Source organism: Sus scrofa, chromosome 13 (assembly GCF_054392235.1).
Source record: "Sus scrofa isolate SSC_HxYL_T2T_F1_AM1 chromosome 13, Sscrofa_HxYL_maternal_Yorkshire_Landrace_v2.0, whole genome shotgun sequence".
Classification (NCBI taxonomy): domain Eukaryota; kingdom Metazoa; phylum Chordata; class Mammalia; order Artiodactyla; family Suidae; genus Sus; species Sus scrofa.
In genome coordinates, this window is record NC_139395.1 from 185,251,005 (window position 1) to 185,268,946 (window position 17,942).

The 17,942-nt window shown below is 33.1% G+C and overlaps 1 protein-coding gene across 4 annotated transcripts in view; it reads right to left on the bottom strand.

Annotated features, from left to right (window-relative positions):
- The window catches only part of CADM2 (cell adhesion molecule 2), a 1,076,345-nt gene that overhangs the window by 186,773 nt on the left and 871,630 nt on the right, over positions 1–17,942 (bottom strand). For all 4 annotated transcript variants that reach the window (XM_021071359.2, XM_021071361.2, XM_021071360.2 and 1 more), the window contains one exon: positions 429–581. In XM_021071359.2, the coding sequence (XP_020927018.1) occupies positions 429–581 (153 nt within the window). The remainder of the gene's footprint in view (positions 1–428; positions 582–17,942) is intronic.

The window sequence follows — 17,942 nt, forward strand, 5'->3', positions numbered from 1 at the left end:
TGCCATTATGGGACTAAAGATAAGATGCAGGAGTACCTGATAAACATGTTGAAGTCATTATGTTCATTTATTCTATCACTTTATAAAAGGATCACCATATAATACTGTATATATGTATATGGTGTGTGTGTATGAGTGTGTGTGTATATACATACATATATATTATATATGGGGGGGGATTTGACACAAAGGAATTTAGTTGAAAATCAAGAAACCTGATGTCTAGTGCTAGCTAAGAAACAAAATGGCTGTGTGTTCTTGGGAATTCATACCGAATGTCACACCACCTTATAAAATGGGGAAGTGACTGATTGTTTTAAAACACCTTCTGATGATTTTCAAAGTGTATATTTGTTTTGGATCATGTTGCTGTAGCTCTACACATCTCTCTGGCTTATGATCACATGTTGTTAGTCCCTTGCACTTACCCAGAACAGTGAGATAGGCCTTGGAAGTTTTGACAGGCATTGTAAATAAAGAACAGGTGTACTGTCCTTCATCAGAGAGAGACACATCACTGACGCTGATACTCAACTCATGCCAGGAAGCCCGAACCAGCTCAATCCTATTATCTCTTAATGCTGGAAAAAGAAAATATTAAAGATGTGAATAACATTATACAAAGTCATGTCTGTTGGACTACATATTTTTAGCACAACACAATAAACATTTTCTCTGGCCATATGCCTAAATCTTATTTCCTGAAACATTATAAAAGAGGGTTTAAATATACCAAAATATTTTATCAGATTTTTTAAAAAATCAAAGTAAAATTAAATGTTCCTTAGTGTTATCAGGAAAAAAAAAAACTTTGTAATTAAGTGATTGCATCTAGTAAACCCAATACTTTGGGTGAGGTAGATATTGACGGTGATAAAAATGGCCTTCCTCCACAGTCTTTCATGGGTTGCCAGTGCCAAGAAAAACGATAAACAAAAGAGTTCACTTCTCTGCACAAATAAATTTGTGAAAACTATGTTTGCGAACCTCCTTCTAAGAAACCAATAATGAAGCTTAGTATATTGAAAATTCTCCCCTGTAGAGACACCAGTTACACTTCTCTTAAAATAAGAGATGACTTTCAGCTGAAAAGTACCTTTAAGGTACCTGATGTTTCCATTTACTCTGATTGGTTGGTTCCTCTACTGTACTGTCTGTTAGTTATGTTCAATATATTCTCTGGTTCAAACCATCTTTTCTATCACAGACCCCTTGTTTCACAGAACACCTCTTAGCAACTGGCTGATTTATGCTCCTTTTACTCATTTTGGGGGAAAAAATGTGAAAAAGTTTACATATCAATATATATATATGTGTGTGTGTGTGTGTGTGTATAAGCACAGCTATGACAACTGGATTTAAGCAAGAGGCAGCTAAAAGAGTACTCAGAAAGGTAGAAAGAGGAAAGAGGACTGGTTAGAGACACTGGAACCTGAGGAACAACACAGTGCCTCCTAAACTGACTGCAAAAGACAACCGAGGCCCAGCTTCCCCCAACCATAACAGCAACACAAAGTAGCCTACGTAGACTCATTTTTATCACAGATAAAATGGGAGTCCCACTAGGAATTCTGGGAGAGACCAGGCCATGTGCAATGGGAATCAAGTTGGGGCATCACAGAGACTGGGCCACCTGCAAGGGGAATCAAGAAGGTGCATCAATGGTCATAGACAGCAATTTCTTTCTCCACTAGGCTGGAGGCTCTTCTTCCCTACTGAAAAACAGTGGCAAATTGGGCAGCACAGGCAGTGAGTCAATCCTTCTATAATAAGTACCCAGCCCTTGCAGTGATCGTCAATGAGTTAAAGTACCAATTATCCCCCCTAGAGCCATAAGAACCCTGACCTGGAAAGTTCGTCTACTCTCCTTAGGTGACACCAATAAGAGATAGGTGCAACTCCCAGTGGAAACAGACAACTCAAAGTGGCCAAATAGTGCCATAAAGACTCTGAAAATTAAATTATTGGTAAAACCATGGTTCACAAATATAGCCCAGGACCTATGTGCTAAACCTAAAAAAAACGACTGCCTCTGGAATAGAAGATATAAATGGCATTCAGAATCTTCTAACACCTAGCCAAAATGTCAAGGACATGATTTAAAAAAAAATGCTAGTCACACCAAACACCAGGAAAATCATAACTTGAATGAGAAAAAAATAATCAACAGATGTTAATACTGAGTTGAGACAGATGTTGGAATTATCTGATAAAGAATTTAAAGATGCCATCATAAAAATACTTTAACAGGAAATTACTACTTATCTTAAAACAAACAGAAAGTAGAAAATCTCAGCAAAAGCACCAAAAGGAAATTATAGAAGCCCCAAATTCAATTACCATAAAAACACACGGGATTGCTTTAATAGTACAATGAAGATGACAGAGGATAGAATTAGTGAACAGAGCAATATAATTCACCTGATCTGAAGAAGAAAGAGAAAATAGAATGAAAAAAAACCACACAAAAAACAGAGTCTTAGGGATTTTGGGGACAATAACAAAATATCCTACACTAGTGCCATGTGAGTCCCAGAAGAAGACAAAGAGTGGAGCTGAAAGAATTTAGGAAATAATGCTCAAAAACTTCACAAAGTTTGGCAAAAGACATACATGCACAAAATTGAGAAGAGAAGCAAACTCAAATAGGATAAAACCAAAGAAGTCCATATCAAGATACAGCAAAATTAAACTCCTGAAACCCAAAGACAAAGAAAACATATTTAAAGCAGCCAGTGAGAAAGACGTATTACCAATAACACCAATTCAAATGACAATAGATTTCTCATTTGAAATTAAGGAGCTCAGAGAGAGTGGTGCATTTTTCAAGTGCTAAAATAAAAGAGCAGTTGATAGTGACTTCTTTCAGAAATCTTTAAATTAGTGAAACTAACTTTCAGGAATCAAGAGTAAATAAGTATATTTTTAGAAGAAGAAAACTAAGAACATGTTTTTCCAGCAGGTCTGTCTTAAAGAAAATTTAAAGTTCATCAAACAGAAAAGAAAAGAACAAGTGAGAGAACAAAAATATGAGTAAATGTAATATAGGTTACTCTTCTCCTGATTATCTGATGGTTAAAATAAAAGTTACACCATCAACTGATGCAGTGTTCAATGTGTGTATAAGGAATAGTCAAAACAAAAAGTGGCAGGGCAATGGGGCCTAAAGGAAGTAAGTTTTCCATATTTTACTAGAGGTGGTAAAACTGATAAACTATGATAAGTCATATATGTATAATATTTCAACACCTGGAAAAACTACTAAAATATATAAGGTGATACAGTCAAAAACTCTTTAAATCAACTAAGATGAAATCCATTTACACAGTGTCTTGAAATAAAGTAATAGATAGAGAAAAGATTAGTTATTACTAATTTGTAAAATCACAGCACAAAGAATTCTTGTGATTATAGAACTGTTTTGCATCTTGAATGTGGTGATGGATACATTAACCTACCCAAGTAATAAAATTGAATCAAACTACATGCACACACTCACACACATTCAAATAAGTATATGTAAAACTGGTGAAACCCAGATAAAAAATTGAGGGACTATATCAATGTAATTTCCTAGTTGTGATATCTTTACAAGATGTTATCTGGGTGAAGGGTATATGGAATGCTCTGTAGTAATTTTCACAACTGGGTATGAATTTATAATAATAATTCAGTTTAAAATATTTTATGCACATTTGATGGAATAGGAGAAGTGGTTTGGATATCAAAGTTTAAAACCCATTATGTAAGAGGGGGGAAACACAAGAAAAAGAGGGGATCCCAAGTGCCACATAGTTTTTAATTGCTTCTATCTTTCCTATATGCTTTGTGAAAGCAGTAGACAATTCTAATATATAATATTGGGGAAAATTCTAAATTTTCAGGATTTTCAATATACTTTTTAAATATACTTTTTCAAGATCACCCTCCCACTTACTCTGCAATACACATCTTAGTGATTATAGTCCATCTATTACCATTCTTTGTTAACTCTAATTTCATAAGGGGACAGATTTGCAAACATCTTCAAAAATGGTCTTTATTGACTATAAAAAATATTATTGTGTTTGCAACCCCATTAGGTTACAGCAGATTTTTTGTAAAAATATCTATTTCATATCTATCTCCTACACTCCCTAATATATATGCCTTGTTCAGTTTCTAGAGGAAAATAGTGGGACACAGATTTGTCATTTCCCCAACAAGACTTCATGCTATATCAACCATTTTCAAATCTATGATTTATTTAAAAAAATATTTATCACACATTTCCTGTCTTTTAAAAAAATAAGTCACCAAAAGGGAAAACCTCAGGTTCCTGTGATGATACTATATGGGTAAGATGTGTTATTCACCCCCTGTGTTCAATTTCATTTCCTCTAACGTAAATCCCACTGACACAGAGACAAGAGCTTACAATTTTCAGTGCATCTTAGCAAAAGAAATTTAACTCTCTTTTGGTCAGACTATTTTATGGAAACTATATAATATGATCAAAGTCAAACCAAATTACTCAATATATACAAATTTAAACCATTTGTGTGACGTAAAGCTAAAAGCACTGGCTTTGGAATCAAAAGATCTGCTTTAGACACTTATATGAAGTCAGGTTTCCTGTGGATAATAATTCCTAGCTGATTTCTCTCTTCGGCTCATGATGAAAACTGAGTACTATCATGTTATATGTAAAGTGTCTTAAAAGAAATCTACAATAACATATTAACATAATTTGGGTTTGTAATCCTGATGAGAACCTAAATATTTAGAGCCTGAATTGTCTCCATTGATTCAGCTTATCAAATCAAATAACTTTTTGAGGTTTTTTGTGATTACTACCAGCCTTGACTAAAAATAAGGCTCTAGAAAGTAGAATACCTGCATTTTAATGTAAGCTGTTACTACTTAGCCTGTGAATCCATATAAGTCATTTGTTGTGCACCTCAGTCAGCTAAGTGTTGGGTGGAAACAGTAACTTACACTGAGTGAAAGTATAAGGATATGGTTTAGAAAAATGAAATATATGAATATATATTCAAATATATACCACTAGTGAAGAAACTGACACAATTCATAAAGGGATTATTTATAGTATAAATTTCCTTGATAATTCATTCGCCAAAGAGCTGCCTAAGGTGATTCTCACTGGACCAAACATGTTAAATAAATCTTATACCCACAGCATTTATCTTTTCAAGTTTGATGTAATCTGCAGTTCACTTTATCACAGCATTTGGAGTAAAAAGGAACAAAGGGAAAATTTAGAAGTCCAAAGATGGATGTAATACAGCTCAAGCGATCCTGTGAGCAGGATCCTTGTCTTGCTCATCTCAGTACCTTGCACCTTCACTATCTTCGCAGGAGGTTTATAGTGAATTGAAACTGAGAGCCAAACTCTGTTCATGATAAGAGCAAGTGAAAAAGAACTCAATTGCAAAGTCCTCTTAGATACATCTCCACAGGATCCCCCATGGGAAAAAGCCCAAAAAAGAAGAAAACAGTGTCCTGTTTAGACACTTTGAGCATGAAAGACCTATACCCATCATACTTCAAAATTTTTTAGCAAAATGATAGTTCATTGAACAGTTTTTTGAAATACTGAATGAGATGTTGCTGAAGCTAGTGTTATGTGACTTTATGGTTTCCGAATGAACACAAAAGGTAGCAGACATCCAGAAATAATCTATACTTTCTACATAGTAAGTCCCAAGTATTTATGGTGAATCTGAATAAAGAATTGTACTACTGTCAGTTGAAGTGAATTCAATCTTTAAAAAATGTGCTTTCCTCTGAGAACACAGAATAGTCACAGTTATCAAAATACCTTTTTAAAAAGTAAAAAGTCAAATATTTTATTGAAAAAAAAGATTTTAAAAATTTATCCTAGAAACAGTTGAAGAGAACAAATGAGTATGTGTAATAAAATAATGAAAGGTAGGGAGTTCTCATCGTGGCTCAGTGGTTAACGAATCGGACTAGGAACCATGAGGTTGTGGGTTCGATCCCTGGACTTGCTCAGTGGGTTAAGGATCCGGCGTTGCCGTGAGCTGTGGTGTAGGTTGCAGACGCGGCTCGGATCCCATGTTGCTGTGGCTCTGGTGTAGGCCGGTGGCTACAGCTCCGATTAGACCCCTAGCCTGGGAACCACCATATGCCGCAGGAGCGGCTCAAGAAATGGCAAAAAAGACAAAAAAAAAAAAAAAAGAAAAAAAAAGAATGAAAGGTAATTGCTCATATATGGTAGAGATTAAAATGAGCTAATGGGTTAAGCAGGCTTCTGTGAGGTCACGCCTCATCAGCTGTTAGGTGCCTGCCACCCACTGGTGGGTGATTAACTGTTTAAAACTCTGCCTCTGGAGAATTTAATCTTAGCTGCAAATAAGAAGCACTGACCAATGAGTAAGAATCTATTAAATAGCACTTAACTCTGAATAAAAATTATTTTCCTGATATACCATTGGTTCTAAATGATTCATCAATCATATGAATTTATATTTGGAATTCATGCTGGGTAAAATAAAACTTCCTAAGACAATTACTCAGAGAATTTTAGACACTTTTTATACTCATATTTAACAAAAGTTATTGGCATAGTTAATAAATTGTTTATTAATTAGTTTTAAACCAAATTAACTTAATATTATTACTACTGAATTTATCTGACATTATTTGTTTAAGAACCTAATAGAAACATATGCATATTTGCATTAATTATTTTCCTTCCTTAAATGTTATGATATTTATGAAGGTGATCACATACTTCTTGTCACAAACATATTCAAATATCTTTAAACTGGCTTTCAGTGGTATTAATTTACGTCACACTTTAGGGTGCTTAAATTATGACACGAAACATATTTCATTATAAGCACTTTTAAATGACTATTAAAGTGCAGCAAATAACAGCTTCATTGTTATTGTATTTTTTCCTAGTTTATCTATTTGACTTAAAACTTTTCCAAACCAGGATTATCTCTCCTTATGTTTCTTCTTATAAATATTTATATTTATATTGCTTACAAGTCTTTTCAGATATCATTGATACATACAGATGCTCATTAACATTTATTGGATTAAATTTATTATGTGGGTCATCAATCTTTTGCATTTAATATTCTATAATTGTACATACTAACATCATGTTCTATATACCTGTACATATATAAATTCTATATATTAAGTAAATACTATATACTGAATGATTTTATTATTATAATTCATTATATTTTATAGGCAATTACTAAAGGAAAAACCTACATCAGGATGATAGAAGTCATTGCAAGCATCATCATACTTAAATTCTCAATGTCAAGCATATGTTTCCAAGAGCATACCATCCCACACCCATGGGATTTGGCCAACGCACTCATTGCATATATTTAAAGTTTTATTAAACAGATTACTTTCCAACCAGTAAGTTCCATTTTGTAAAGTAAGTTTAATATGATGGGTGTGATAGGATTTCAAGAAGCATAGGTACATCATTCTTCATTGTCTGTGTTCTCAGCAAAAGTCCCTATCATCCAGGTGTCCACCCCTGATTCCTATAGGGAGTTTAGATATGTCAGTACAATAGGCCAAGTTCTACCTAGGGGAAAGATATATCAAAGAATACTGCACATGGCCTTTGGTTCAATATTATTTGTCTGCTGACTAATAATATAAATCTTCTTATGATTCTGACGTTAAGATGGCCCAGACCAGCAGTCTCCTTTCTTTCCCACCTTTTGTAATGGGCCTGTTCTCTCTCTGCATATCCACTTAGACTTGTGCTAACTGCTTACGCTTCTTTGTCCCTACTGATTTTTCTAGAAATGATCACTAACCAAATTGACTCATGTAATCTGCTAACCCTGTCTTTTCAAATCAAATATCTACTATCCCCAAGGGTTAGAACTAGGACAAGGAATTAAAGCTTCAGTGAGGTCGACTTTGTTTTGGAATACCATTTTTTTTTAGTTTTGTTTGTTTGTTTGCTAATTAAATCTGAAGTCAGAAAGGAAAAAATAAGTCAAATAAGCTTTAATAAAGTTTCAAATGGGCCACAGTTTCAGAAAGGAAAAATAAGTCAAATAAGCTTTAATAAAGTTTCAAATGGGCCACAGATTCAGGGCTTAACTCTTGTCAGACCTCACTATTAATATGTAGACATGTATGATTTTAAAATATGCCTCTAGATATTTTAAGAGGTAAGATAAAGAAGAAATCTAGCCATTTTTATTCTTATTATAAAAGTATTATTTGTTAATGGCCCAAATGTTTTATTTATTAGTAGTATAATCATACACTGCTTACACTCAGTTTATGTTACTTATAATGGTATATGAACTGCCAGAAATAAAGGGGTTAACACATACAGACAGAATAAAATATCAAGCTAGTGAATCCTTTTCTGTTTTGTTCTTTTATAGTCATAAAACATAAAACAATCTAAATCAATCTTCTGGAAAATTGGTAAAAACAACCATTGCTCCAGAGCTGATATTTGGTATACCCAGCTTCAGCTGGGACTGAATTTTTACTGAAACCATATAAATGGAGTTTTAGAATAGAAATGTGAACAGAACCCAAGCAATAAATCTGGAAACTGTGTCACTATTTGAAGGAAGTTTTCCAGAGGTAGAATTTCAATTTTTAAATCCCAGCTTTTCTTACTTCAAATGTACAAAAACAAATAGTCATTACTCTCATCCCTATATTTACAATCTGTTGTTATGAATCATTTGTAAAAGCAAAATATTACCATACCTAAAATGTACTAAAATTAGTAATTTGGATATGGGAATGCATTAATATGTTTGAGGAATGAATGTAAACTCCAAGGCATTTCCTCTTTCCCTCTGCCTGTCTTTGCTAAGGCTTGCCCCCTTCCTCAGAGCATCCTCCTCCTCATCTGTCTTGGAAACCCCTCCACTCACTCTTTCACTCTATCAAATTCCTAAAGCTCTGGACATAGCCCATATTCTTAAACACCCATATCCCTGCCCAAGTAGCTCCTTTGTAAGATAATGTTTAAACTGTGTGTCACATAATATTAGGCCCTAAAGATCAGAAACATATTTGCTTTTCTAGTCCAGTTCCCATCCCTCTTCAAAATGCCTAAGAATTTAGAAATACATGACTGTTTGTTCAAATATGGCAAGTAATCCATATGTCTTTATCTAAAGGTATATTATTTCCTCTTTATGTCTCCAGGTCATCCTTATCACTCAAGCTCACTCACATATTGCTTTCTGGTTAAATTCTATCATGCTGTCCACCTCCAACCACATTCACACCCTCCTTTAGGTTTCCAGGGAAGGAATGTACAGGAAGCTCAATAATAATTTGTTGAGCTAATGAGAGAGTAAAAGTGAACATTCTCTGGTCCATTATTTATATGCTGATATGTACCACTTATCTCATTATATGTTAATCTCCTGGAGCCACGGATGAGACTGCTTCCTACTGCCCGAGGTCACCAGCATAGTGCTCTGAATACAATTCCCATTCTCTCCATGAGATAAGAGAATGAATGAGCAAGTGAAAGCACAGAGAATACATAAATGACAGGTGCACCTGGTGAATCACTTCATATGATAAGTAGAGAGAGTCAGCTCCAGAAAAATGACATTTTTACATGACAATGACTTTGAAAATTTTATGTTCTAATAGATTCCTTGCACCTGATAAATTCTTCTTTTGTAAAATTTGAGTTAAAAGAAGTTTGTAGCTTTTGATTTTTAGTTTCTAAGTCTTCAGTTTTTTTCTTAGTTTCAAAATATCAGTAAGGGATATCAAATTTAAAAAATAGAATATAATGAATATTTTCACAATTCGAATGAAACATTTTCCTAAGAACTCATTGCAAATATCTTTCTGCATTTTTATATAATTTGACTTAGGTAACTGAAACTGTAAAAAAAAAATCTAAGGCAATTGAGTTGTCATCCTATCCCTTATAGGGGCCTATACCTGTAAATCTACTAAACCTATGGATTCAGACATTGAAAGTTGGCTCCTCTTTAAGACTGCAAGGAGACTTATCTTACTCCTACTTTGACAATGTCTTATGGCAAGAACAACTTCATAAAGGCAAACCACTTTAATCTTCTTTTATAATTCCAGATAACAAACTAGCTATCATTATATCCACTAATTTTATGGTGCAGATTTGTTTTCAGATGTAGGGTTGCATTTCAGTGTCTTAATATATAGGAACTTTCTTTAACATGTAGCAGTAAAATATTACTCAAGGTCATTTGTGGAGTGAAATGTACACAATACAAACATCAGTGACATATGCTGCCATCTCCATCTTGCAACTATGAATAAGACTTCTGAGATGAAGTAAGGCTGGGGGAACATGTGTACAAAATTTTATTGGCAGAGGTCTGGAAACACACATGCCACTTGAGCTCCCAGTCCATGTCCAGGCACAAAACCATACTTCACAGGAGACTGGTACTTGCAGTCCAGCTGTATGCATAGATGGAGTGATATTAGGAGTTCCTGTCGTGGCTCAGTGGTTAATAAATCCTACTAGGAACCATAAGGTTGCAGGTTTGATCCCTGGCCTTCCTCAGTGGGTTGAGGATCTGGCGTTGCTGTGAGCTGTGGTGTAGGTCCCAGATATGAATTGGATCCCACATTGCTGTGGCTCTGGCGTAGGCCAGTGGCTACAGCTCCCATTCAACCCCTAGCCTGGGAACCTCCATCTGCCATAGGAGCAGCCCAAGAAAATGGCAAAAAGACAAAAAAAAAAAAAAAAAAAAAAGAAGAAGCGACATTAGTGAGCAGATTTCTGCCTTGCTACTGTAGGCTTATTTGTACCATTATATCTATATGTGTTAAGGCTTCTGTATAAAAATTAATATAGATATCCAGGAATGAAAGAAAGCAACAAATATATTTTATCTAAAATAATCATAATTTCAGTGTATTCTGGTACAAAAATTCTACCTAGTAACTAAATTATGAAAAAGAGTTACAAATCTATTATTTATGAACATATTCTCAACATTGCCTTAGATTTGGCAAAGAAGCAATATCTATAGAAGTAACACTACTGCTATTTTCTATTGCCTGTGTAATTCTCTAAGCTATGAGCATGACCTAGTTTTAGAAAACAGGAGGTGAATTATTGTTCATTGTCTAATGAGTTAAATTCTTTAGAATAAAAACTTATTTAGGATGGATATATAAATTATAAATGTATATTAATTAGGTACATGTATTTGTATATATTTGCCAAATAAAGTAGGCAATATTCATTTCATTTTAATCTGATATCAATTTGAAATAAAATACTATATATCATCTCAAATGAACTAATATAACTTCACTTCAGTTATTAAAAGCTCTATAAATTCTTTATACAATGATGGAGTCATCTAAAATGTGAACCCTTGATGGTATGGATGACGTGAGAAAAAGAATGTATATATAAGTATGATTAGGTCACTTTGATGTACAGCAGAAATTGGCACAACATTGTAAATCAACTATACTTTAAAAAATACAAGAAAAAATTTTAAAAAAAATGTGAACTCCTTACTTGAGAATTCTGAATAAACTTTCACTAACAACTATTGGAAAACACCACTAACACACACGTTTGCTTGCATGCACACATATATGTGTACATCTCACCCATATATTATCAGTACGTACTAATTTCATCTCTCTGACAATACATATAGTACATTTTGATAAAGAATAAACATAGTTCCAAGCCTGTAAAACTGTATATGATAAATACATATATATGTATTTATATAAATATGTATATTTTGATACACATATTGTGTATATATGTATGTATTTGTATATACATTTGTGTGTGTTTGTATTTATATATATATTTTTATTTGGGGGGAATATTTTCACTGGAAGAGAACATGAGAGTAGACAAAGTGATTACTGGCATATGACTCTGAAATCATATTTATGCTGCTCAAATCATTGAATGTTAGAAGCAAGTGAGAGGTTGATTTGGGCTTAACATAGAGACTGTCCTTCTATTTACTGAGCTCTTCACAATTGTATTGAGCAAACTTTTGAGATAGTGAGCTCTGTCAAAAAAGTTGTTTAATTAATGACTACGTTTTCCCACCCGGAATGTTTAAACATCTTTCTCTCACTATAGGAGAATATGTCTTAAGTGACTTTTGAAGTCCCTTGTAATGATTTCAGGAATCTACTTTTGAAATTTACTTATGAATAACAGTTATTACTTTCAATCATAAATTCAATTCATAAATCTATTCGGTCACAAATAAGTTCTGATTTCAGTGACCAGGAACCACTAACTCAATAGTATATTATACTCATTGTATGCTTTTATCTATGGAAAAATTTCAGTAGATTTTTAAGATGTCTTCAAACAGTGAGTTATACCTTAATTTTATTAAAAGTATTATTCATCCATATTTTAGAATTATCTGATATGGAGTTACACTTTATACTCAATATGTAACTGAATTTGATTGAATCTTATGCTGAAAATACTGTCATTTATAAGTTAACAATTCAACAAGAACTGCTCAATAAATCAAGCATATTTCAAATTCCATCTTTAGTAAGATAGTATGCATATGATCAAAATGGTTTCTCTTTCTCCTCTGTTTCCGTGCTTTCAGTAAGCAAATGCAAAAGCAAGAATTTAGGGAGAGTAACATTAAGTCATGAAGAAGTGCACACCCACATCTAATTGATTATGGTGAAATCCTAAATGACAAAATCCATTTTGGGTGAATTGGGAAAACAGTGGTATCTCTCTCTCTCAATATATAGATGGATGGATGGATAGATACATAGATAGACTGATAGATACATAGATACATAGATATCTGTGATCTATCTATCCACCTATCTATAAAATTGTAATATATAAAATATTTCACATCAGTAGATTCCTTTCCCCCAAAATCATCTTGCCTGGATAAAAATTAGAGGCATTTCATTCTTATTAATAGTGTATCTTTCTTTTCAAAAAATGATCTGAGGAGAAAAGTATATACCATATGTAAGATGACATAAGAATACAATGGAAGCTTAGTTTATCAAATTCAGACTTGATATAAGATTCACTTCGTATAAGAAGCATTTAAAAAATATACTATCACTAGCATAATGGTAATGTAACATATTATTCAAACGTGTTCTGCAAATAATGTAGCAAAGTCCAATTTTACATCTTTAAGTCTTCAGAATTCTCTTCACACCTCAAAGTTTAATTTACACATGTACAACATCAACTAGGATCTGTTATTAACATCAAATGCCCAATTGCTACTCTATGTTCAACTATATTTTAGTTTGGTTAATAAAGACCATGCTTACTTAATGTCAGAAGCCTTATCACAGCATGAATATCATGCAATTGCATTTGATGTATCTTATATCACTTCAACATCTAGTATGAGTAGTTTTATGAGGGATAATTGTTAATAGTTAATAAACAATTTAATAACTACAAATTTCTGATACAAATTTTCAAAGATCTTATATAGACAATTTTCCCCCATCTCCTACAAGTAAAAGTTTGTGAATATTTTGTTTGTTTCTTAAAAACAGTATTTCCCTAGTTATTTTTTCATATTATTTCTTGTTTTCTTTGAGAAAATATTTTTCAATATTTGATACAGTTCACAATTTGATATAGCTCACTATTTGCCTAGATTCAGAGGACAAGAAAATGATGTGGCATTTGAACTAAACAGTTTCTGTAAGCTCATTCTTTCCAACAATCTACAATATATTGGTCTCCTCATAGACATATGAAGTTCATTTTTTACATCCCACCATAAAATGACCATATGTAGCCATGAGGTATTACTCTCATTGAACATTTATATCAAAGAGACAAGAAGATTATAGTTCATGCTATTATGGAAATGCATACACAAAGGTACACTGGGAATGGAAAACATCTGCCTTCATTGGAGAAACTAGCCTTTGGTTTCTGTGATGTTTTAACTTTATCGGGCCCCATGCCCTGTGAAAGCCTTGAATTCATATTTCTAAAATAGAAGAAGAAAATGATTCGAGACTATATTGTGTGTGTTTCTAATAATCTTAAAGTCTCATCTCCTATGGTCTAGAATTTGGTTTAAATTTTCAGTTTTGCCTTCCTTTTGTGGACAATATGAGATGAAACAAATTCTATAGTTCACAAATTTTGAAAATATAGGATTTAAGAAAATCATTTCTATATTTTTGAAAGTTCAGAAACAACCACAATGATATCAACATAAACCAGATTTCATTAGTACTAGTCCGCGGATTTCTATGAAATATGTTTAATAATTTTGGCTGCCACTACACATTAGTTACTGGAATTTTAACAACTTAATTTTGATTTTACACTTGATCGAGTGGCCTCAGTTACTCTACTTCTTAGTATTTTCCCCTTCTTTAGGGAGGAAAATAAAACAATCTTTGAAAAATCAGCCAATTACTATTGAATATGACTATTGTCTCTTAAAATATCTTCTTATGTAAACCAGCTATTCAGTAGGAATATAATAAATCTCAAAGTAATAAAAATAAATCACAATTACTATGTAGAAGTGAGGAATGATATCCTACTTTCTAAGTTTAAATTGAAGCATTGATTTTTCTTTTGTAAGTTTATATTTTGATTTTTCTTTAGGTATTAAAATTGATTTTTTAAAAAGTCCTAATTAATATGAAACTATATGCTAACATTTAGTTTAGCAATGTGTAAAAAATGTATGGCACTCAAATTTTGTTCATAATAAATTTTAGCAAAAGGCATATAAGTTCAGTGACTAAAAAAAAGATACAACATATCTTAATATGTCACTATGACTAAAGTACATTTTAAAAAGCTTCACATGTTTGTATTCTACTATATATGTATATTTTATATATGCAATTACTTACATTGTATATATAAGCTTATATAATTTATACAAATGCACACACTTCTAGGGGTATACATTGTACATATAAATAATTATAAAAATAAATAAATGAGTCACTTTAAAATAAAGTAGGAGAAAATCCATTGTACAATTAAAATGATTAAAGCTGAGAAGACTAGAACACATAAGGAGTGACTGATGAAAATTAATTTGATAAAAGGCTTTTAGGAGTATGAAAAGAGAGTTTTTTTCAGTAATGCACAGAAGTAATATTCCAAAACTTACTTGAAAAGATGAGAAAAAATATACATCAAATTAGACACATCATGTGAAATCTATAATAAAAGAGCATATTATGTTTTATTGCATTAAACATAATGGTTCCACAGTAACCTTGAACTCCTACTTTGTAGATGGATTGAATTGAGATATACTGTGGAGGTGCCTTTTGAAACCTACAGAGAAAGCACAACCACACACTACTCTCACTAATTCTCAGGAGGGAGATCCATAATGTGACATATACTGCTTCAAAGGCTGCTGTACTTCCTGATGCTCCAGCTATCCTACGAAGCTCTGAGATTTGGACTTACGGCTTTGAGCTTGACTTGGCTTTGGAGACTGAGGCAAACCAACAACCAGCCTACCCTGTGGAAAAGATCCTGGCTCTCTCTTGGAGAGCTTTCATTGAGATAATGAGGATCATATGAAAGGGAAGAGTGTATGAAATAGCCTTCCAAAGCAGGAAAGAATTAGAAAAATATGTTTTAGAAATAATCTGCTATGAAACTGTGTTCCCCTTGTATACTCCACACAGCATACTTAGAGCAATCTTCCTATGTGAACACTTTCTGGGATTTCTCTACTGCATACACAAAAAAGGTCTTCCATTACCAAATAAGTGCTACTTTTCCAATCAACCAGAGTCCCAGAGATCTTATGTTATAATAACCAGTTATGAAAAATAAAAGCAACATCCTGCCATTCAAATTGGAAGTGGTAGTGGCACATCAATTAGGTTCAGAATTCATAAGATGTAACCAGGGAAAGGTTTTGTAAAAACACCAGGAAGATTGTGTTACTCTCAATCCCCTTCTTATTTTACAACTGGATGGTAGATAAATACATTATTTCCTAACACAATCCGCAGTTTCTAGCTTGCTTAATCACTTGTGGCCCTGTTGATCTTAGATAGGATCTCAACTGTTGTTTACATGTTTAATGTCATCGTGTATTAGGTTTGGGTAGATCTCTCCCTACTAAGAGATGAATGGTGCTAAGATGGCTAGTTTTCTACCAAAAAAAAAAAAAAGTGCTCTCCATTTCATATTTAAATCCATGAGATAGTTGTGCAGTGAGGGGGTTATCTTAGCAACTACCTATTTTTGGGTTAAAGCAGTGTGACTAAATTTAGCCAAAGAAATGTGAGTGAAGGGAAGCTCCCATAGTGGTTCAGCAGAAACAAATCTGACTAGCGTCTATGAGGACACAGGTTCAATCCCTGGCTTTGCTCAGTGGGTTAAGGATCTGGTGTTGCTGTGAGCTGTGGTGTAGGTCACAGACACAGCTTGGATCCTGAGTTGCTGTGGCTGTGGCTGTTGTCAGCAGCTACAGCTCAGATTGGACCCCTAGCCTGGGAGCCTCCATATGCTGTGGGTGTGGCCCTAAAAAGACAAAAAAAAAAAAAAATGTGAGTGAAGTGATATAATTCACTCCACTGTTGAGACTTTTTAAGAAGTTAGCAGAGCTTATCCGTTCTCTTTTTCCTTCTGTTTTGAAGTGGAGACTTCCAATGCTCTGGGAAATGAAAATCCCACAGAATTGAAGAACCATAGGTCCCTGAATTCCCACAGAGTAAAAGGTCACAGATGCTAAAAACACTTGCATTGAGTTTACTTCAGAGAAAGTTAAAATTCTGTTGCCTTTAAATTCTGAAATGTAAGTTTGTTAATGATGCTTGCATTAATGTAACTAATAAAAACTATTCAAATGAAAGGGGCATAACCCCAAAGAACTATTAGAGGATTTGCTATAGGAATCAGAAAAAAATATTAGATAAGTGTTTAGAAATCTCAGGAGGACATAAAAAAATACAAAAGTTTTTTCTTCAACTTCTCATTTTTAAAAAATTTATAGTTGATTTACAATGTTCCTTCAATTTCTACTGTACAGCAAAATTACCCAGTCATACATATATGTATATTATTTTTCATGCTATCTTCCATCATGTTCTAACCCAAGAGATTTTCATAGTTCCCTGTGCTATACAGTAGGACCTCATTGCTAATCCATTCTAAAAGCAATAGTTTGCATCTACCAACCCCAAACTCCCTTATAAAAAGCAGAAAGATAGGGAAAATGATCTGAAATATAATGAAAACAGAATACAATAAACAAGTGATGATGAAGATAGATTTAAAATGCATAATAACTCAAACCCAAAGTAAAGGCAGAAGTCAAATCCACATAAGTGTAGTGAAAACGGAAACAAAGATGTTTGACGACCAACTTCAGATCTCTCAGAATGTATAAGAAAAGGCAGTACAAATAACAAGAGAAACTATATATATAGTTTTTAATTGGATGTGTGTATATCTATGTGTGTGTGTATGTAAGAGAGAGAGAGTTTCTACACAGAGAGAAATTTTAAGAAAAATAATACACTGACAATTGTATCTGCATTAGTAGAATAATTTCTATGGCTAAAATTAACTTGGATATTTATTCTATAAGTTGTTAAAGCCCTGAAACAAAAGAAGAAATTCCATAATAACTTTGAGAATGAAAGGTTATAAGGCACACATTTTATAAAAAATCGATGTATTTATCTTTCCATATGCTAGTGCGACAGAAAAAAAAATTGCTGTCTTTACCTAAAAAATTGTCTCAGAAAAATACCATCTATTTCTTCTTTTAAGAAGGTCATTTGAAAATATTTTATTTCAGAAAGGAAGAATATTAAGAGAACAGGCTGTCGGTTATATGAGAGTACTGACCTGGTTTCTCCACTCTAGTGAAATTATCTCAATTTTAAACAAGATTTATGCACAAAAAATAACCATCATAACATTATTT